The sequence below is a fragment of the Mercenaria mercenaria genome, chromosome 4 (assembly GCF_021730395.1).
Source record: "Mercenaria mercenaria strain notata chromosome 4, MADL_Memer_1, whole genome shotgun sequence".
Classification (NCBI taxonomy): Eukaryota; Metazoa; Mollusca; class Bivalvia; order Venerida; family Veneridae; genus Mercenaria; species Mercenaria mercenaria.
The window spans coordinates 40818434-40842943 of record NC_069364.1 but is presented as its reverse complement, the minus strand read 5'-3'; the positions used below and the strand labels follow the sequence as shown (position 1 = coordinate 40842943).

The 24510-nt window shown below is 37.1% G+C and overlaps 1 protein-coding gene across 2 annotated transcripts; it reads right to left on the bottom strand.

The window, feature by feature from the left end:
* Positions 1-21: 21 nt before the first annotated feature.
* LOC123551515 (uncharacterized) lies at positions 22-20939 on the bottom strand. 2 transcript variants are annotated; one of them, XM_045340504.2, is made up of 6 exons: positions 20149-20939; positions 19203-19803; positions 6733-6891; positions 5895-6344; positions 5365-5455; positions 22-4692 (listed from the first exon to the last, which is right to left on the bottom strand). In XM_045340504.2, the coding sequence occupies exons 2-6, from the start codon at positions 19773-19775 to the stop codon at positions 2078-2080; spliced, it is 3888 nt and encodes a 1295-aa protein (XP_045196439.2). In that variant the 5' UTR covers positions 19776-19803; positions 20149-20939; the 3' UTR covers positions 22-2077. The 2 variants fall into 2 exon arrangements, with proteins under 2 accessions (XP_045196439.2, XP_045196440.2); XM_045340505.2 differs by lacking the exon at positions 20149-20939 and having other exon boundaries at positions 19203-19882.
* Positions 20940-24510: the final 3571 nt, after the last annotated feature.

Below are 24510 nucleotides of genomic sequence, written 5' to 3'. Positions count from 1 at the left end.
TTCATTAATTAATATGATAAAACTATTTATACTTCCACTTTATTTGATGTTGGTAATAGCACATATATAAACATACATTTTTTTTTTTCATTCAAATAAAACAATAATAAACCTGAGGGTTAGTGAGATTTAAATCCTCCTTAATAATACAGCAAATATCATACTAGTTTTAGAACAATTGCTCATGCAACAAACAGATAATTCCCTAATTATCTTCATACTAATTAAACGTGACCGAGTAGACTAAAATGCTTATCGCAGCAGTATTTACAAATGCAACTAATAACTTAAACAAAAGAGTATTGGAAGGATAAAACAAAACCATACACATTTTTTCAACATACATTTGAACAATTTAACGGTCGATATCGTACAATAAAGCTACAATTGAATCTGAAATATGAAGTGTATGGCTTTTTGGGGTGATTCGCAAATTAAATGTTCTGTCACGGGTAGTAAACGCGCAATTCAAATCCCGCTGGGATTACGCTTAAAATGGGTTGCGCGACGTTCGTTGCTGGTGTTGCGCGTAACCACGAGACGAAATGGAGGTGTGTGAAGAGCCAGTCTATATGTGAAGTTATGACTTTGCTTTTAATAGCACGAGACAAGAATATTTTTTCTCGGAAAAAAAAAGCAAAATGCTATTCGACACCAATATGATAATACATCATACGTTTAAAATATCTGGTTTGTAATTTATGATTCGACTCTAATATCACAAAAACTCTGGCGACACGAAACGTAAAAAATGTATGAAATTAACAAAAATGACAGTTTCTGACCTCATATGCTTTATCTGAGGACATCTGATGCCAGCTGTAATAAAGTAACGAATATTATATTTAGTTGCTTCCAATCCTGCAGATCGCTAAAATGTCTTTGAATAACAAATGCCTGATCTAACATTTAAACTTTGGCGATTACTAAAGTCTTTTTAAATGACTATAAATACATGATATTAAATGTTACTACATGTAAAATAAGTAAGCTATGATTTGAGCAAAACGTCTTATAACTAGTACTACATAACTATTATCTATTATGTCTCACTGACAAAATTAAATGAACAATTTTCAGTTAATTATTAATTATTGAAAACCTCACTGTTGCGGATTATTAATATTTTAAAAGAATACGCGTGATGTGGTTCTCTCTGGTCGCCCTAAAATATGTCTGTGTGCTGAGGCAGTAACATTGATGGTGAAGCCGACATAAATCACAGCTCCAACGATGTGTCGTCACTATTTGCAGACTTGCTATAAACAGGGTGTATCTTTATTTGATATGCCCTTAAAACACCGTATCCGCTTCCAACTGTCATCTGCTATGTATTGATCGGATCCCTTGACAATGCTCCACTTTTCGAACTGGGCCTGGGTATATTTTGCTAGTAATCAAATCAACTACAGAGAAGATCCTTTTTAATTTATTTATAGAAACACTGTTGCTTGTTAATTAGCTGAACATATAGCAATTTCGATAAATGGTGACAATTCAAATGTTTCAAAGTCTACCAAGAAAACTCAAAACTATGCGAGATCTGAAATCCATAGGTCATAATGTCAATTCTCTAACAGAGTCGATGGTTTCTTATACGATATTGCCAAAGCCATTACATTCAAAAAAATCAATTTTCAACTAATAAGAAATAAAAGCAGACGACAAAGCACTGATCCCCAAAATATCTTGGAAGCTGAAAACGGTTTAACAAGAAGACTTAGTGTTGTTATATTTTCTGGTCCTTTGGGATCATGGAGTCCATTCAACACGTGTGTAATTGAGTTCTGCTTAAGCCGGTGCTAGCGGGCGTGACAGGTGTTGCACTCATGAACAGACTCAATCAAACCGAGTCTGCTATTATTCACCTTGGTTGCATTCTTTGCTGCCACAGGATCTTTTTACAAATTTTATTATAAGATTTTATTAGATTTTAAAATTGTTGCACTTGAAGATCCACTGGCCGAGTTAGATCACACAATATAAAAACTGTATTTGCGGTATCTTGCTTAGCAGTAAACCGCTGCTTTGAAACTTTGTTTGGTTTTTTTATTGTCTTTCTTTTTTCCACTACTGTCTACTTGTTTCTGTTAGCTTTCGACAAAACCATTGAAAACACTGCTTCTGAGCCTGGTGAATTCTTGTATTTGGGTCGTTTAAAATTACCCTTTATTTTATAGCGTTTTCGAAATGAATCAATCTGAAAAGTTTTCGAGCGTCCTACAACCTCTTTCATCTCATCAATTCGACCCGTTGTTAGCGTTACATTATCAAACTTCATGACAAAGGAATCGTCTGTTTTCTGAGCAGCTTCTATAATGTTCAACACAGCTATCATACGTACGCTTATTTCACTTAACTGAATGGAGCGCAATGTGTTCGGCTCACTTGGAAGCGGTAATGCCATAATTTCAGATGTAATGCCATGAATCTGTAAGGTTTTTAATGCCTTGCTTGTCTGGATGATTCTAGCTATGTCAGTCATTGTTTCTGGGTCCTTAAGGTTAGCTACACAGATTTCTGAAAGATTTTCAGCCTTGCGAACATGGCGAAAAAGATTACAACCAAATCTGCATTCGAAACGATGAACATTTGTACTAACTAAATTAACAATTGGCTCTTCTTTTGTTGAAGTACTATTGCACTGGCAATTTTCATCCTTGAAACAGTACACACACATCGCGAAACATTCATGCAAATGGGGAGACCCAGACAAAAGGCAAATCATTGTTGAATGGTCTAACGTAACATCACTTAACACAATCTTTGTCAGTGTGTGTAGTTTCGGGAAGTTGAACTTTCCTTGTCTTTCAATATTTGCCGTTTTAATAACAAGGCAAACTAACGTCTCGCATGACTTTTCTACTATATCAAAGAATTCCTTTTTCGGAAATTCTCCAAAAAGACCACTAAAGAATATAAGCTTTAACGATTGTGTTTCGGAAATGTGCGTTTTCATGTCTGTCGTTATGCAAGAATTGCTGCTCAGTGATTTTATGTAACAAGGGTCTACATACAACACGCATTCATTTGTATCTTCGTTCCAAAGATGAACATCCCTTAATTTGAACTGAGGTAATTCAGTATGTCCACAGTCTAATGATTCTTTTATGCTTGAGAATAGTAAATCCTGTATCATAACAATATAAATCATTGAAGAATCAACAGATCTATACGCTTTGAAACGTGCGTCTTCATCTGTCAGTTTGGCTATGTGCTCAGAAATGTTGTATAAAATTGATGGACACATTCCACCGATGAACTGAATAACTTTTCCCATTTCTAAAACTTTTTCTACACTATTACAAACTCGCAAAACTGTATCAAGAGCCAGCTCGTCATTCGAGGTAACCACGTATAGAGCAGCAAAGAATTCTTGAAAGGTCTTGTGAATAAATGTGACAGATCTACACCTGTTGATGACGGATATTCCGGGTAGTAAACGCTGAGACATAATTCCTGTTTTAAGACAAAACTGCATTTCCTCTTGAGATATTCCAAACGTAGATAAATCAGTGCCTTCAAATACAAGAGCAGCCTTTTGTGTGCTTTCAAACAATGCCTTAAAGGCACACTTAGCAAGTAATTTCAAAAATTCTATAAGAGTTTTGCAAATGCTTTTGTTTTGGAAAAATGTCAGAGTGGGAAGACTTTGTTCTTGGGCTGTTTGAAGCTTGTTCAATGTTTTCATAAAAAGATCATCATTTGAATTGCGTTCGATTGCGACACGTAGAAGCAGCTCCAGTACAGAACAATATATGCCACATAAAGAGGCACCAAGACTCTGTTCCTCGTGCCAAAGACATGCCAACAGTTTGAGAAGGATAGGGGTTGACTCAAAGGTTTTTAGTTCCTTTAATTCCAAAGCCTGAATGAAATCTTCAACATTCACAGACGTATAAGTACTCTTATTTAGCTTTTCTACAACAGTGTTTGCTAATTTACCAGCTTCTACTGCATCAATTCCCATCAATTTAATCTCAATATCGACTTCTCCCGATTTAGGTCGTATATTTTCAAGTTTCCAAGGCCTTGTGGTGTACAATGTTACATACGGTCGTTTAACCTCTTTATCTGGTAGACCACTGGTAATAAATGGCGATTTTGGAAGTTTAAGCGGAGCATTCCATTCATCTAGGCCATCTAAAATAACCAGACAACTATCAGGCTGCTCCTCTAAAATCGTGATTAACAAGTCCCTGTTTCTTTCTGTGAGTAGCTGAACACGTATCATTTCTTCAATAGTCTTTTCTTCATTTGTGTGTCTTAAACTTACGTAAAAAAGATACGTAAATTTAATCATCGTGTCTTTATTTCTTGATTCTATGTTTTCTTTCGTTCTGAATTTTGACCTTTGTGTACTGACGTTGAGCAAGTTTCCTGTAGGTTTTGTACGCGAGTGTACTTTACACCAAGTTGATGTAAGTTTTCTACAAAATGTCGTTTTTCCAACACCAGCATCTGCAGTAAGGAATATATTTCTAAATCTTGTTTCGCCATGGAAAAATATATCTTTGAAAAAGTAAACTGGGTCGCCTCTACGTAAATCTTTCTGATCGGGTTTGTACAATCTTTCCATCTTTAAAGGCACAAAAACTTCATCCACATCAACATCCTCTTCTGGTAGAAGCGGTGATACATCTGTCTTTAGATAATATTGTTGATACAGTGTTATAAGTTCTGTCTGCAAATCTGAAGCACACACAAAAATCAAAATTAGAACCGTGCACGGTAAGGGCCGAATAAATCAACGCAAAGAGTAAAGACAGATCAAGACAAGGGTCCTTTAGAATAATCCGCTCACCCTAGAAAGTTATGTTTGCAATATGTCGTTCTCAAATAGATATCCTGTTGTAGTTTTTCTATATAGTAAGTGCTCGCCCTTGAAAATAAATACTAAATGAAATGAAATTATCCTTTAATGTTTAACATCTGAATGTCATGCGAAGAAAACGGTTGACATTAAGCTTCATATCAGAACAGCATTCAGTAAATAAATCTTATTTACAACATGCAGTAATACTTGTAATATCACGGTGTATTACAGATCCATTATTTACAGTTTTTTTTTGCTGCGTTTAATGTCACACCGACACAATTATAGGTTATATGGCGACTTTCCAGCTTTCCGTTGGTTGGGAAAGACCCCAGGTGCCCCTCCAGGTATTGTTTCAAGGGCGGGTATCGACCTTCCGTGAGCTAGCTGCATGGCTTCCTCACACGAAGAATTCTACGCCACAAGTGATTTACATAGGTTGTGTTACAACACCTTCTGTCATCAGGCAAGAATTTATATTATTCTAAATCTCTCTAATATGATTATGAACTCATCCGAAAAGAAACAACAAATCCATAGCTACTTACCTGCTTGCCTTGTTAGAGTTTCTATATTTTGTTTGTGTTTGTCTTTCAAAATGTGCAAATCTGTGTTAGAAGTCTTCATGTCGTTTATTTTCTATTAGAAACAGAGAAAGATGAGACACTGTGATATTAAAAGAACAACAGAACAGAAATGTAGCAATTTCTAGTTTGTTGATAAATGCCGGTGTTGTCGATACATATCACACAGACTTTATGAAACTAATGTCAGAGTAAGTCAAATAATTCTGGACATCTCATTTGAAAGAATCTAGCATACGTACTAGTAAAACTTGATTTTAAGCACATATGGAATGACCTACAACGAAAACATTAATCCTGCAAGTAGTTGACTTAAAACAGTTCAGAAAATATGAGATAATCGAAAAATGCTTTCACTAATCGCATACATTTATATACCACATAATGGAACTGTGGGTTTTTCTTTTCAAAATGTACGAATATGAAAACTGTATTATAAACACATGCACTTAATGGCTACAAATAATTTAATGTAAATAAATGATTGAACATACCTGCTGCAGTGCCTTCATTTGTACGGCTAGTTGACTTAGAACCTGCTCCTGAGCATTTTGGCGGGTTTTTACTGTTTCAATCTGTTTCTGTATATTTTCTTGATTCAAATCAACCTTTTCTTCCAACTCTAACTGTAAAGCCTCAGACCTTTTCAATCTTTTATCCATTTGATGCAGTTCCTTTCCTTTAATTCTCTGAGTAGCCTCTATTTTTCTAAGTTGTGATGTTATCTGAGTGTGTTTTTCATTACTTTCCGCTATTGATGCTCTTGTGTCCGCTTCAGTTTCTTTTCTTACATTACACTGGGCCTGGAGTATACGTAAAGCTTCAGTCTGTGCTGAATCTATCTCGTTCAAAGCTTCTGACTTTTTCTCCTCTAAAGCTTGCAGTGCGTCCTTTCGTATCTGTAATTCGTTTTTCAAGTTGATGTATATCTGGCTGCTCTTTAGCTACAATATGGAAAACATTCATACTTTTAGATGATCTGTATTGCCGGATGCCTGTCATGACTGGTAAGATACGTGGTGTGGCAGTTTTTGTTGTTTTTTTTTGTTTTGTTTTTTTGCTGAAACGCTGAAATCTTGATTTCTTAAATTATAACGCTCCGGTGAAGACGGGAAATGATTGGGGGACTTGGGTTATGAAGATTGTGATCTAATGACAAATAAAGGATATTCGCTAATATATACCACGCATCATTCTGATAAAGTTTTCTTGCTTTTGGTATGTGTCTACTTTGTGTCTAGTTTGGATTACCCACTATTAGTGACCTTTAATATGTCACAGTTTTATGTGCGATCCAGAAACTATTTCGATGATTATAAATGATAATTATACCTGTGAAAGGTTTCTGATGGCATTTTGGGCTGCAGCATCATGTACAAGATACTTCTTGTCCGACAGAACATCTATAAACGTATTGATATATGCATTCATTTGAAAATCTTGTAGTTCAAGAGTAGGGCTGTGAAGTATTTCGTTTCTGGCTTCCCTTGCCTGCAATAGATAGAAACATTTCATTTTAAAATATTTAGTTCAGTGTAGTTAGACGTGTTCTGAGCATAGCAAGATTAACATTAGTAACATGTAACATGAGTTACCTTATGCTAAAATGTTTTATCTAAATACGCGATTTTCAATTGTGACGCCATGGTTTTACAATGGAGATTTGCGGCTTTTTAAAAGACAATATCGATAAAGCGTTTGATCAGACTGCGTCGAAATTATCCCAAAAATAGTTTATTTTTAACTACTCGCGATGCTCCGAGTATAGTGTGCGTTTTTTGGTGGCTGCTGCCACCAGTGTCAAAAAGAATACTCAGTTTGAGAAATCTTGTCAGTTCTTAAGACCATCCTAACAACACAACCAAAAATAGTTCCAGGCTTTTCAGGGAAACAATTATCTACACAACGTGCATAATGCAATGCTACACTATATGCCTTAATATCATTTTTAATGTAAATTCGGCGACTAAAATCAATACAAACTGGAGTCAACGTTTTAATTAAAACAACCACGTGTATGAATACAAATATATATGCAAATTTATGGTCACGTGAATAAACGATGACCTCATGACATGTGAACTGGAGCGATGATATTGATTAATTAGGTATGATGGTATTAAATGCCTCCGCTACTATTTTCTATATAAAATTAACAACTTATAACAAATTTTTATCAAGATTTCTAGCCTTTCACTTCCTGCGAGACTACCCTTGTCTTGAAGGTCTGTCTTTAGGCAATCAAAATATACCCAAACAAGAAATATCTTTAAAAATGATGGTCGGCGAATTGTAATAAGGAAAGAAGTTTATGAATTTTTCATCTAACATTCATCTTTCATCTAACATTTTTCAAATTGCAAAACTAAACACCGCACTTTAACAATTTAAATGGTTCTCTTTTAATTTTTCGCAAAGGTTTCGTAGGGTTGCAGTTTTGTTTCGTTTATCCTTAGACGAATAATTACAGCAGCAGTTTGATGAAGACTCATGAAGCGGTTCATGAGAAGAGGTCATTAAACGTGTTTATATTTTTAGCTAAATTGGTCCCTATCCCCATTTGTAACAAAATAGCAGGAGACCTTACGATATTGTTAGTGGTTAATGCGAAGAAAGGCATATCTACTTTTAGCTATAGTGGTCCCTAATAGGGCCCAAGCTCCTATGTAAATAAATTTGGAAGAGGACCTTATAATGATGCTCCAGACCAAGTATGACAAAAGATCCACCAAGTTGTTCTGAGACGCTGTATAAAGGCATTTCTATTTTTTAGCTCTAGCAGCCCCTAAAAGGGGTTAAATGTCTCAGCTGAACAAAGTTGGCTGCGGGCCTAATAAAGATGCTACAAATCAAGTTTGATTAGAATACATGAGAAAAAATCAATTAAAGGATTTTTTTTATTTTTTATTTTTATTTATTTCTAAAATAGGCCAACTGATCCCGCTTTAACAAATGCATATTCGCTATTCATGAATCTTTGGACAATGACGTCACACCTATAAAAAAGTGAAGGTCAAGCAAAACATACAATTGTAATTATTTCAATATTTCTCTTTCAGACAAAATTTGATCGTAGTCATATCACATAGATAAACTGTATGCAGCGTACCTTCATTTCAGAGTAATGAGATTCAGTCATTATATAGCATATATATAATAAAACAGATTTCAACTGAGTTCAATATTTGCATACCATACTAAAGAAAAATATTCATATATAATAAATCAGTTAAATAATTTATAACAAAATATCAAAGCAAACAAGTACTCATTTTAATATGCAATCTGAATAAGTCACAAAAGCAAGAAACCTTTTCATATACAGACGACAATTGTTACAAGAAAAATCTTTTAAAAAGCACTTCTCTACATAAAAGACTCTTATCACACCCTTATTCATGTGATACGCAGACCGTATTCAGGCTCTTTCTTTAATTTGATATATGTTGGTATTTGAACAGTTTTTTATCATATTTATTAAACTTACTTATCATTTTGAGATATATCAATATTCTTGCTAAATATACTGAGCCAAAGTTAGCTTTAAAACTGTGAACAGCGTCGTTTAGGATAAACGCTTTGTCTACATTTCACTCAGCGTAGCACAATCAACAGAGTGAAAGAAATTGACACTCTCGTCCAGTCAGGCAGTGTTGCATAAATCTTCCATTTTGATAAATTATCTATAATGCGTTATCAAGTAGTTTGATTTGCAAACTGAAGTCACGTGGCATAGGTAAGACGGCGTCGCCGAAAAATATGGGGTTGACCATAATGCAGTGAAACCATGGTCACGTGACTGAGACACGTGATGAAAACGCTAATATTGCGTAGGTAGACATCAGGAAATACCTACTTTCACTTTCATTTTACAAGGCAGCTTCAAATCAACGTTTGGAGCATATAACGTAGCTTAAAATCATCTGCGGACATTCCTTTTAACAATCAAGCATCAATAAAGCTCTGGCATGAAAATGGCCTTTATTAGGCGGGAAAATTGCACTATATATTGATATGGACTACATTCGAGTGGACCACGGAGGCATATCCGGCCAATTGCCCCCTTCATGCCTTAACTATTGCATAGTACTGCGCAAATTAAGTGGCATCTTTAATGCATAAATATTAGGCAGGATTTCTTCTGACAAAGCACGAATATTATCAACGGCTTCCCAGGCTACCCTAGAGTTCACGTAGCTTATAACGTAGAAAAGGTAGAAACCTAGCCTGGGAATCTAGACTGAAAATTCAAACATGTTTCCTAACCGCAGTGTCACATGTATAACTCCCGAAATATAAGGCTGTATTTGATAAAGAACGATTCTGCTAGCAATAATCCACGGCTAAAAATAGAAACGGAATTTCAACGGAAAAGTTTCCAAACATTTCCGGTCCATAGACAATACCAGTTTGTACCCCCATAGGTTTTCCAGCAAGTTGTAACAATTTTCAAATATGTCAAAATAAACTTAAATATTCGTCATAGCTATCAACTTGTAAGATATATTAATGCAACCCTAGTGATCTAAGAATGTCAACATTGTCTCGTTTTCGTTTCAAACACGCGAAAATATGACCAAATGTTAATTAGGCTACATGTATTTATAGAAAATCGATAATCAGCAGTGATATGGATGTCCCCAGGCGTTGATACTGCCAATTAACGATGATATTAATACTCGCCGTCTATAGAAAGTCGTCGAATAACAGATATGACCACCTTAAAAATTAAATTGTTTTAAGACAGATTCTGTTCAGTTCAGCTAAATTCATTTGAGTCGCACCATGAGAAAACCAACATAGTGCATTTGTGACCAGCATGGACCCAGATCAAGCTGAGGATCCGCACAGTCTGGTCAGGATCAACGCTGTTCGCTAACGGTTTCTCAAGTTGCAATAGGCTTTGAAAGCTAACAGCATGGATCCTGACCAGACTACGTGGATACACAAGCTGGTCTTGATCCATGCTGATCGCAAACGCGCTATGTTGCTTTTCTTATGGTGCGGTTCAATATATCTGATTTGATACAAATATATGTATAAAAATTAAAACGGTTTCATTTCGCCAGTTACATATTTTTCGATTTTTTCTCGGTCTGACTAAAGTTGTAAGTTTGTCTGACATAACGTCCAGCATTTTTGCGAAGCCGGCTGTTGTGTAGAGCGGATTTTTTAGTATAACAGATGGAGTGATAATTGATGCACCTCTAAAATACACTGATTGCAGAACTGACATTCTGAGGTGCATTTGTGGAGTATGTTTGTGTTGTTTTCATTCGCAAAAATCTCACAGATATCCGATAAGGACCAAATCAGTGTGTATATAATTCATGACAGGCACTGTCCAAAAGCTTTAGAAAGAAATCTTAAAAGCTGAATGATTTGGAGAAAAAGCTTATATTAACATCGTCGATGTAATTTATGTTGTAGTTTTCGTCAGAAATAAGCAAAAAGGATCAAAACTATTCGTTAAAGACTGAATCAGTGTGTATATAAACAATGACTGGCAGTGAAAAAGGATTAATTCTATAACCAAGGCCATTTTGAAAAAAGATTTCTTGAGGTTTATATTAACAATTCCTCAGATGTTGCTTTCTTAAGAATATTTTACACATTGATTAGCAGCCACCATCAGCGCTTTGATTTATTTCTTGGCCACGATATACTAACGCATGGAAAACGGAATCTCGTTCCCATTAGTTAGTATCAATAAAGGTACACTCGTCACCTCAGAGCTTCCGTTTACACAGGGGAACGTACGGAATCCTGTTAGTGCCATGTGAAATGTCGTCCGTCGCCCCTCAAAGGCGACGCACGACATTGCGATACGACATCGCGACAATGCGATACGACGCGCGACAATGCAATACGACACACGACAATGCGATACGACGCGCGACAATGCGATATGACATTCGTCAAAATGTCGCGATTTCCCTTCGCATTGTCGTGCGTCGAGTTAGCAATTTTGGCACGATATGTCGCGATGTCGCGTCGCATTGTCGTCCGTCGTATCGCATTGTCGCGCGTCGTATCGCATTGTCGCGATGTCGTATCGCGATGTCGTATCGCATTGTCGCGCGTCATGTCCAGCATTTAAGCGACGTGCGACGCGCGACAATGCGATACGACGCGCGACAATGCGATACGACACACGACATTCTCAAACGACATTGTCGCGATGTCGTGTCGCATTGTCGTGTGTCTCCTGTGCGCCAATAGCACGACGCGCGACATCGCGATACGACACACGACAATGCGATACGACCCTCGCGACAATGCGATACGACGCGCGACAATGCGATACGACAAACGACATTCTCAAACGACATTGTCGCGATGTCGTATCGCATTGTCGTGCGTCGACCGGTGTTCACTTGAATAAATACCGGCTAATCTTGGTCGCAATTTTTCGAACAATTCATCAATTTCATTTTATTATTAAAAGCGTTAAAAGTAAGGTATCAAAGTGAAATTTCTTTTAATAAGTAGTATTGCCTGATCGAATATTAAAACAATATTCTTCCCCGACGGGCACGCCGTCGGGAACATTTGCTGAACTTTGCCCTTTTTAGCTTAAAATATTTGCAGTAAAATAAGGAAAAAGTGCTTTATAAAATATTTATTTTGGGTAAATAACTGCAAATAAAAACTTGTTTGAAGGAAAGTGACAAAATCTGAATGTTTATGACAAAAAAGACAACATCTGTTCGTCCGTCCTGTACGTTATTAAAGATAAAAGCTGTATTTCCGTACTTTTCCGTACGGAAAATGTCCGCGTTTTTCATTAACTTCAAATAATTGTAGAATGTTCCAAACACAAGATAATTTTATGAAATAACTTTTAGAAATTAAATTCAAACATTGTCTAAACGGATATTTTACTTGTATAATTTTACCGCCGAAGGTTTCGTCGGAGGACCGTCTCAAAATGTATCAGTTTTCGTGAAAATATGCATACTTCTTCATATATTAAATAAAGAGGTGGTCCTTGTCTGAGGAGACATATCTTCATAATCTGATGTCCGATTTTAATAAATGATACTTTGTTGCAAAGGGCAAGCCAGTACCAAGAGATAAGAGGCCACGTCAGGTTCGAACCCGGTCGGCTAGGGGTCAAGGTCATAGGTCAATTCCGGTAATATTCTCAAAATATGAACTTGTCAGAGCAGTCAAGACGGTCCTGAAAACCCAAGCACTACCTTCACTGAGTCCAGTGACACCATTGCGGCAATTCTCACGGCTTCCCGGGTCGGGTCAGCTTAGTCTTGGCCAGCACCCTACCGCATATAACAAGTTAAATCATTTTCTGATACCTGTCCTGAGCTCTGATGTGATGGCATCATATGGACTTGTAAGTAGCTTAAATGTAAAGCCAAGTCATCTACGAACATATTCATATATATATGGTATAGGTAGGTACCTGGGGTGTAGAGACTTGAACAAGGGTCTAAATCTAGCATAGTGTCATTATCAACTGAAATTCCATATGGGAAAATTAGACCCATCGATTTTTCACACGAGTGAAAATATTTTATATAGCGCAAAGAAGGAGCCCTTTACTACGGAATCCTGTTGGGGCCATTTATAATGTCGCCGTCGCGTTTGCGGGGTCGACACACGACAACGCGAAGTGACATAGCGACATTACGAAGTGACACCCGACAATCGCAAACGACGGCGACAATCCCAAACGACAATGTCGCGGTATCCACTTTGAAATGTCGCCTTTCAAAAGCACGATATATCGCGATGTCACTTCGCGTTGTCGAGCGTCGTTTCGCATTGTCGCTATGTCACTTCGTATTGTCGCGATGTCACTTCGCGTTGTCGTGTGTCGACCCTGCAAACGCGACGGCGACATTTTCAAACGACATGCGATAATCACAAACGACGCTCGACAACGCGAAGTGACATTTTCCAGATGTCGTATCGTATGTCGCGTGTCGCGGGTTTGGGTGAGGGTCGACGCGCGACAATTCCAAACGATACACGACACGCGAAGTGACACTCGACAATACGAAGCGACATTTTCATAATGTCGTATCGCATGTCGCCCGTCTACCGGTGAAAGGGTAAGATAAAAAGCTGTATTTCCGTACTTTTCCGTACGGAAAATGTCCGTGTTTTTCATTAACTTCAAATAATTGTAGAATGTTCAGAACACAAGATAAACTTTTACAAATTAAATCAAACGTTATCTAAACGGATATGTAACTTGTATAATTTTACCCCCCGACGGTTTCGTCGGAGGACCGTCTCAAAATGATCAGTTTTCGTGAAAATATGCATACTTCTTCATATTAAATAGAGGGGTGGTCCTTGTCTGAGGAGACATATCTTCATAATCTGATGTCCGATTTTAATAAATGGTACTTGTTGCAAAGGGCAAGCCAGTACCAAAAGAAAAAAGGCCACGTCAGGTTCGAACCCGGTCGGTAGGGGTCAATGCCATAGGTCAAATTCCGGTAATATTCTCAAAATATGAACTTGTCAGAGCAGTCAAGACGGTCCTGAAAATCCAAGCACTACTTCACTGAGTCCAATGACACCATTGGAGCAATTCTCACGGCTCCCCGGGTCGGGTCAGCTTAGTCTTGGCCAGCACCTTACCGTATATAACAAGTTTAATCATTTTCTGATACCTGTCCAGAGCTCTGATGGCCTCATATGGACTTGTAAGCAGCTTAAATGTAAAGCCAAGTCATCTACGAACATATTCATATATATATATGGTATAGGTAGGTACCTGGGATGTAGAGACCGAACAAGGGTCAAAATCTAACATAGTGTCATTATCAACTGAAATTCAGTATAAATTACAATAATAATAATAAAAAAAAGTAGGACAGGTATCAGACAATGATCAAACTTTTGTTATATGTGGTAGGGTGCTGGCCAAGACTAAGCTGACTCGACCCGGGGAGCCATGAAAATTGCTCCAATGGTGTCATTGGACTCAGTGAGGTAGTGCTTGGGTTTTCAGGACCGTCTGACTGCTCTGACAAGTTCATATTTTGAGAATAGTTACCGGATTTTGACCATGACCCCTAGCCGACCGGGTTCGAACCTGACGTGGCCTCTTTTCTCTAATACTGCTTGCCCTTTGCAACAAGGTATCATTTATTAAAATCGGACATCAGGTTATGAAGATATGGCTCCTCAGACAAGGACCACCTCTCTTTTTAATATATGAAGAAGTATGCATATTTTCACGAAAAATGATACATTTTGAGACGGTCCTCCGACGAAACCGTCGGGGTAAAATTATACAAGTTACATATCCGTTTAGACAATGTTTGAATTTAATTTATAAAAGTTATTTCATTAAAATATCTTGTGTTTGGAACATTCTACAATTATTTGAAATTAATGAAAACATGGACATTTTACGTACGGAATAGTACGGAAATACAGCTTTTTATTTTACCCTTTCACCGGTAGACGGGCGACATGCGATACGACATTATGAAAATATCGCTTCGTATTGTCGAGTGTCACTTCGCGTGTCGTGTATCCTCTGGAATTGTCGCGCGTCGACCCTCACCCAAACCCGCGACACGCGACATACGATACGACATTTGGAAAATGTCACTTCGCGTTGTCGAGCGTCGTTTGTGATTATCGCATGTCGTTTGAAAATGTCGCAGTCGCGTTTGCAGGGTCGACACACGACAACGCGAAGTGACATCGCGACAATACGAAGTGACATAGCGACAATGCGATACGACGCTCGACAACGCGAAGTGACATCGCGATATATCGTGCTTTTGAAAGGCGACATTTCAAAGTGGATACCGCGACATTGTCGTTTGGGATTGTCGCCGTCGTTTGCGATTGTCGGGTGTCACTTCGTAATGTCGCTATGTCACTTCGCGTTGTCGTGTGTCGACCCCGCAAACGCGACGGCGACATTATAAATGGCCCCAACAGGATTCCGTACTTTACCTTATTTAAATTCATGGAAAAAGTATTATAGGTATTTTAGCTTTGCAAACGATGTGATAATATTCAATGCATTGTCTTTCTTATGAATATTTTTTTTTTTTAAATGAATTTACAAGAAAATGGTCTTTTTGCGTATACTTTATGTCTGTCTATCTACAATTAGAAATATAATAAAATATGGATAATTTGCTGAAATTTCTTCTGTTTAACAAAGAATAAATATATCCTTATGTGTGCTTAAAGACCTTTGCAAACGACTTAGTAATCTATATTCATTTAGCTATTGTTTCATACTAATTTCAGTTTTCTAGGTGAAGAAGAAAATGGTCTTAAGCATTTTGCAGATGAGTATAGATTGTTTCTTTCCTTATCGGAAAGACTCGAACTTCTCGTATGTTTCCGTCAATTCTTACGGAATTTAAGCTCCTTAACGGTAAAGACTGATATCTTCTCACCCGCTAAACAGCACACATGTACGGATTTAATTAGTGGACGCTCCATAAATGATTTGTTTACAGCCAATAGTCAATTTTAAACAGCTTGAGGATCGAAGTTCAAAATTTAAAAAGAAACGTTGAAATTTTAGGCGGCATATTTTGGGCAAGTTAGAGGTAGAAATTCAAAATTCAAATTTGAAAGGATGATGTTGAATTTCGCTTACATTGAATTTGCACAGACTCGGAAAACGAAATTAAAATAAAAAGAATTCGTCGAATTCCGAGGCAGAACTGAAATTAGATCCAGCAGGATGACCAAAATTCAAATATTTTGAGGACAGCGGTCGTCCAGTGAATAATGTGTCGGCCGCTCAACCCAGGGGTCGTGGGTTCGGGCATCCGTGAAAGGGGTCACGACCATGACTTCTCATATGACACCAGTATTGGGTTTTCCCGGAAGCTGGCTGTTTAAAATATAGTTTCACATTCAGAAAGGTTGTATGTAGTAAATGCCAATCTATATCCGTCCTGGAAGCACCAAAAACACCATCCTTTTTGGGGTGAAAACTGTACCCGTGGCATAATATTTATCTTTTTTATTAATACCATGTTTAATCAATCTTAATTGTTTAAAACCCTATGTAAAAAATATCATGTTTATATATATGTTCAACACAATTTTGCGTACATGTAATTATAATTAATTACATGCACTTATATATTTATGCTTGCTCGTATATTTTGAAACGTGTACAAACGTAGCGAATTTAGTAAAGTTAAATTGAACAGTTGAATCTGTTACTTTTTAGCCCCACCTTTCGAATAAAAAATAGAGCTTTTGCACTCGCCCAGCGTCAGCGTCGGCGTCGGCCTCGCCGTTGGTTTAAGATTTTTTATAAAGTAAAACATCTCTAATACCAGCTTTACTGGGACGAAATCTACTCAAAAGTCCAAATCGTCGTACATAACGAAAGGGTTTGCTCAGTCCCGTATCATTCCCTCCCTCCTCAACATTTCTGCTTTAACTTCATGCTGGAAATTTAAATCCATGTCTAAATATTCCATTCTCGCATACCAGAGGTCTACCGTGGTTCTCGGGATTTTGACGAACATCTGATGGATGAGAATGAAATATTCCGCCTCCATCTTTTCTTAAACCACCCATGCCCCAGGTTTAAAATAACAATAGAAAGATAAGCCATTGCTGACACCGCTCAAATTAGAAAATTTACTTTTGTCGAGCCCCGTTATTCACGTGCTGACTTAAGCGTTGTAAATATATCCGACACGGCTTAAGTCGGAGCTTAAGTCTTTACTTAACAGTTGAAAAACTGGCCATAATATTAGGTTTCTATCTTTGCAATCACTGTAAATTAGACTTAACAATATCCCTAAATCCATATGATCAAAAGTGTTAATGTAACGGTACATTGGCGAAGAAGGGTTAGACATCGGCCTGAAATACGGAGTAGGCCGAAAACTAGCGAACAGTCTCGACAGCCGATTTACCTGGCCAAACGTATTATCGGCTTTTGTGGTGATTTTCACGATGGGTCTAATTTTCCCATATGCAGTATAAATTACAATAATAATAATTAAAAAAATAGGACAGGTATCAGAAAATGATCAAACTTGTTATATGCGATAGGGTGTTGGCCAAGACTAAGCTGACCCGACCCGGGGAGCCGTGAGAATTGCTCCAATGTTGTCATTGGACTCAGTGAAGGTAGTGCTTGGGTTTTCAGGACCGTCTTGACTGCTCTGACAAGTTCATATTTTGAGAATATTACCGGAATTTGACCTATGACCTGACCCTTAGCCGACCGGATTCGAACCTGACGTGTCCTTTTTCCTCTTGGTACTGGCTTGCCGTTTGCAACAAGGTATCATTTATTAAAATCGGACATCAGGTTATGAAGATATGGCTCCTCAGACAAGGACCACCCCTCTATTTAATATATGTATATAGCATGCATATTTTCAAGAAAACTGATAAATTTTGAGACGGTCCTCCGACGAAACCGTCGGCGATAAAGTTATACAAGTTACATATCCGTTTAGACAATGTTTGAATTCAATTTATAAAAGTTATTTCATTAAAATATCTTGTGTTTGGAACATTCTACAATTATTTGAAGTTAATGAAAAACACGGACATTTTCCTTACGGAAAAGTACGGAAATACAGCTTTTATCTTTAATTACGTACAGACGGACGAACAGATGCTGTCTTTTTTGTCACAAATATTCAGATTTTGTCATTTTCTTTCAAAACAAGTTTTTATTTGCAGTTATTTACCCAAAATGAATATTTTATAAGCACTTTTTCCTTATTTTACTGCTAATATTTTAAGCCAAAAATGACAAAGTTCAGCAAATGTTCCCGACGGCATGCCCGTCGGGGAAGAACATTATTTCTAATATTCGATTAGGCAATACTACTTATTAAAAGAAATTTCACTTTGATACCTTACTTTTAACGCTTTTAATAATAAAATGAAATTGATGAATTGTTCGAAAAATTGCGACCAAGATTAGCCGGTATTTATTTAAGTGAACACCGGTCGACGCACGACAATGCGATACGACATCGCGACAATGTCGTTTGAGAATGTCGTTTGTCGTATCGCATTGTCGCGCGTCGTATCGCATTGTCGCAATGTCGTGTGTCGTATCGCGATGTCGCGCGTCGTGCTATTGGCGCACAGGCGACACACGACAATGCGACACGACATCGCGACAATGTCGTGTGTCGTATCGCATTGTCGCGCGTCGTATCGCATTGTCGCGCGTCGCTTAAATGCAGGACATGACGCGCGACAATGCGATACGACATCGCGACATTGCGATACGACATCGCGACAATGCGATACGACGGACGACAATGCGATGCGACATCGCGACATATCGTGCCAAAATTGCCAACTCGACGCACGACATTGCGAAGCGACATCGCGACATTTTGACAAATGTTATATCGCATTGTCGCGCGTCGTATCGCATTGTCGCGATGTCGTATCGCAATGTCGTGCGTCGCCTTTGAGGGGCGACGGACGACATTCCACATGGCACTAACAGGATTCCGTAGTAACGAAATTACTTTTCCCGAACGATCAACGGAAGATAAATGTTCACTAGTGGTGTAGTGGTATTCATGCAGTGGTAAACATTTTGTTTTAAACACCTTTTCGCAATGTTATCAGTATTTGAAGGCGACAATATTCATACATTCTTTTTTATACAAATTGTGCATACATTTGTAAAGAATTTATATTCTTGTTGACTGTTCAAGTGTAGTTGTTACTTGAAACAGTAACACCCAAAAGTGCAGCTCATTTACGTATCTGATTATTTCTCTTCTTGGTAATCGTATACTTAGACAAAGTTATTGCTGATATACCAACGTAATTGAACTTACTTTTGTAAAAGAATCTTTTAAAGCCGGATCATTTGAACAAATCGTGGTAGCTAATTCCTTCTGCAAAAACAGATTGTTGGTAATAATTCCAAGAAGCCCGGAGGCGTCCGTGTCCTTAGCCAAAGTTGTTTGGCTTGGATTAGTGAGGAAACATTTTGCTATGCTCCAATGATCAGTGCACCAAAGCTCGGGGTTCGTATTCTTCCACAACGGGTCTCTGTAGAAATGTCCGTCTACTATAAGATCGTACATTCGGCTACAAATGCCGTTCGGACATTTTCGTCTGCCTTGTCTCGAGTTGCAAAAACATTTCGATTTTATCATTTGGATGCATTTCTTTCCTAAACTGGCATGGTCGGGAAGCAGATTATCCAGCGTACAATGATCACACACTCTTGTAAATTGGCTAAAAGAAGGTTGACTTCTGTTTACATTTGCTATCAACTCTTGATGCTGTTCCTTTGTTTTTGTATCAACAAAGTCACACAAACCTTCCTTTAGGTATCCTAGACCCAGTGCTCCTCTCACCCAGTTCGTATACAATGGATTTTCTAACCGCTGTTGATGAGTCATGCTGTCAGCATATCCTCTTAATAATTTCCTGAAAAACGATTTACATGACTTTCAACTGATAGATACGTTAAAACTTTACAAATGTACAATTTTCAGTAATGACACGAAATCATATGACATGTGTTTTAAGCCTATTTGTGGTAAGACCATTATGATATAGCTAGTCATTACGACACTGAAATTTGAAACTTCATCGTCACATGATGCAAAAGAAGTCAACGTTAAATATAAATCAGTCGTTTCAATATTCTACTTTTAAGTACTTTTCAGGGTCTAAATATGAAGTTAAAAGCTATTAACAGTATTTAATGCATTCAAATAGAAGTGTAAAGCAGGCAGATTAACTGTCCTTAGTTATAACCGAATTACATACCCGGCAAACAAATCATCCTATGAACAAATCATCATTATTGCCTAATTTCATAACTTCCTCATGATCGACAGGCGGCGTTCTTAATAAGGTGTCCCGTGACAACTTTATTACAATTTCATAGAACAGAAAACGGAAGTAAATAATTTGTACAAGTTAAAGCATAGCAAAAGTTCCTTCTAGGGCATATCTATATAAATGTAAAATGATATCATCTTGTAAAATTTTGGTTGCAATGTCTGTTTTATACTGCCAAAAATTTCAAGTAAGTATTTGCGCTAGTTATTTAACATAAATTGTTAAATCCAACAACAAATTAAATCTGTTACCACTTTCAGTAGAGTAAATACAGCAATAAGACATTGACCCGGTTAATCATTTACGATTCGATGCGTGAATTTGTTGCGCATAATTAGAGGGTCGCAATGGGGTTTGTTTTCATATATTAACTATGCATTTCAAGGTAACGATAATATTTAGTTGTTTACATTTAAATTTGCTGATATATGTCTATCTGGTCGACTGAATGTATGTTATGTTCCTCAAGAATGGAGGAAATAACATCCTCGGGTTTAGTAATATGTAATCCACGGAACGCGTTCAGTCTGAGAGTCGCCTCAATTAGGAAAGAATAGTCTAACGTCAGAGGTTATTTCTAAGGTCACGGAGTTTTATTGGCCAGCTTGTAATGACAACAGCTTTCGGTATCAGTAGCTCAGTCAAGTGTGACTTATTGAACTATAATATTCCTTCTCAAGAGAAGGAATAACAAAAGACGCACAACTTGCATTTTACACATTTATACACTTGGCTGATTATATGAGGTAATAAATATGTACCCGATTCGTGACAATTTTTTTCAGGGGGCTCTTCACCAAATATGGGAATAAAATGGTGGCCTCTGGTGCATTTTTGTATTTTAAGTTTGAGAAAATATTATTTCTTTGCCCAAATAGTTGGGTGCAACTTTGATGAGTATAGGTCACTCCTCAGCCAACTGGGGTGGGGGCACTGCCCCCCTCGGTCCGGCCCTGGATCCGTGCCTGAAGGATGTGAGGGAAGTAAATCCAAAATAAAAGCCCAAGTGCACAGCTTTACTTCGCATGAAAAATAGCATTCCTATAAATTCATGAGTCTTGGTAAAATACTGACGAGATACGCGAGGCTATTTCTGCACATTATTAACTAAGCCAATGGCCATAACTACAGTCATGTGGAGTAAAATTTCAAACAAAATCCCACATGAACATCTTCACGTGTTGAATGATAATCCATTACGGTTTCATGACTCTTTTTTTTTGAGATCTGTATGATAAACGTTTAGTCTATTTAAGCATGATAGACAAAGTCAAGGGTCATAACTCTGGTCTGGTAGAGTGAAATTCCAAATAAAACCCCAGGTGCACAATTTCACATGTTGATTAACATTCCTGTTATGGTCCATGACACTAGGTCAAATACTTCTTGAGATACTTGCCACACAAACGTTAAGGTCCTTTATACATTATTTTTTTCACTAGGTCAAGAGCTCTATCTCCGGACCGGCTGAGTGAAATCCCAAAGCAAAAGCCTGGTGCACAACTTCACATGCTGAATAATAAACATATAATGTCTGATAATTGTTAGTCAAATACTTTTTGACCATATACAGGACATACAGATGAAGGCAAATTAAAGTGTCCCTCCCCTTCATCCTCCCCACCCCCACCTAAAAAACTGGAGGGGTGGTGGGGGTGCACAAAAAGCATCAGATCATCAGAGCTATGGGACTCGTATCAACTTATCCTTGACTGTGTAAAGTCACATTAACCACCCTTCAGTGAAGTTGAGGTGTATTTTAAAAGAACTGGGAAAATATAGAAGGGAGATAACTTAATCATTATTCAGGGCTGAGTTATGGTTAATGTGCCTTTCAATAACTCTTATTGACATGCATCAATATACCAAGTCAAGTTTTTGTCATGCTCTTGAATATTAAAAAGTTAACAATTTAGTACTGTGTCAGTTAGAAAGGGAGAGAACTTTTGTATTAGGTTATAACAACTGGTTGTATGAACACAAATGCCAATGAAATACCTTTACTGGTTTCAGAGCTATTTAAAGAAAACAATAATTTTGCTACATTTTTAAAGTCCAGTATTCACATTTCCACTCCAAAAGTGGAATGAATTTGATAAAATATTTTACATGACAAGATGCATATAACCAGATTTATGTAAAATTTCAATCAATTGTATGCACTGGGTTCAGGACAATTAAGGGAAATAGTTCTATCAAAACATGTCAGAGTTATTGGACCTACTATGTGAACTTGTCTCGAGATCCTTAAAACAAATTGCAAGTTCCAGCATGTATATGTGTGTATGTTCCAGTGATGAGACAATTTTTGTCAAAACTTAAGAGGTATGGGACCTGATATCTGAACTTGTCTTATGACCCCAAAACTTATTGTAGGATTTAACATGATATATGTATGGGTTCCGAAGATGGGACGGGATGTGATGAGACTGGACAGGACAGTTTACTATATAGCCCTCTCAAACAAAGCTTATTTGGGTAATTTTGATACCTCTGAAAGAGGGCCATCCAAAGAATAATGTCCAAAAAATGGTTTCAAGAAGTGTTAACGGATGAACGACCAATAAATTGGAACAGCTTACCACTGGGCATGTAGTATTCATGTCAGTTAAACATCTGACAGCGCTTGATCAAAATAATGAGTAGTTAAAATTTGGGTCTTTCACAAATTTTAAGACTGAAAGACCCCCAGTAAAATAAAATGGATGTACAAATTATCAAAAAAAACAACATTTAAATATTTGGTGCCAACAACTGACATACCGGTACTATTTCATCCACATTTATCTGTTTACAGCATTTTCCTGGAGGTCTCTTTAAATATGACTTTCATATTACATGCTATTCTAAAGAACTGCAAGGGTGGTAATGTTTTCAGAATGTTTTCGGTTTTTCCATTTTGAAGTCATCCTTAAAAAAGCCATTTTGAAAGGGTATTTTCTACTTAAAGGCCTAGATTCACTACTATATAAGTGTCCCCCCCCCCCACCACCCCCAAATCCAATATACAACTCCCATCTTATCTGCTGCTTATCAGCGATTATGTAACCGTAACTGATTAGAGGGCAATTAGCACAGCAGGGACCCCAACTAGACCATGAAGATGTGTGCAGTGGAGTTGAAAGAAATTAATTTTTCTTCAGTGAATGTGGAATGATGATAATATTAATTATTATTTTGATATTATATAGATGATAATAAGTATTACTTTAATGTTATAATAGTGATAATAATAAAAATAATAATAATATATTATTATTATTATTACTATTATTATATTACATAAAGGATTATTAAAGATGCAATAATAATAATGATAATAAAACTAAGAATAGTGAAAACTTCAGGATTTCTTTGTGCTGACAAACAATATTTTTCTAATTGGAAACTGGGTTTCTTGTATTCATGTATCTTTAAAAGTTATCAATTATATATCAATTTAAGATAAATTACATTGTTTCCCCTTCTCACTAACCGATACACTTGTAAGGTAGACTGACTCTCCAATAAACATTGACCCTTGTTAATTGGAACCATACTGTGATGGTCATTAGCCCCCAACTGTGCTGGTGAAGACAGAAATCCCTTGGCCCACTGCCAAAATCTAGGCCTTTAAATTGGACAACACACTCTTTTTGAAAAATCATTGTTATGCTTTACTAGTTGATGGAATGTTATAAAATTTTCAGTATATCTTAGCATAATAGCAGCATTTTTTTAAAGAAAACAAACAAGTTTTGAAAGTTTTCTTGAACCAGAACATTGCAAGATATCTTAAAAGTTCAAAAAGTTCCTAGATTCACCCCTAGAAACCTTCAGAATGATGTAAAACTTAAGTATACGTAACTTGTAAAATTAAGCCGAAATTAACAAAAAAACAAAACTGTTACGACTTTGGTGGATCAGCTTAGTTAAGCTAGTGGTGTAGTTTACTACATAAAGTTGCAAACACAAACTGCTTAGCAACTGAAAACAGATCTCATATCACGCAGCAATCTTCAATAGTTCCAACAAGCTGGAAACCATTTTGAGGTAATGGTCTGGGATTATGTATTCTCTGTACGCAATTTCAGCATTCTCCATTTTTTTATGGAAAGTCATGTGCACATTGATCTAATCTATGGCCAAAAAATGCCAAACAGCCTAGCAAGAATATGTAATCACACGTAAATTGCCGAGTGTAATTACGGATTTGAGTGTAATTACGGATCTGAGCATAATTACGGATCCGTTACCTTAAATAATTTCTCTCTGCAAACTTTACCTTAAGTCACATAAAATACACTG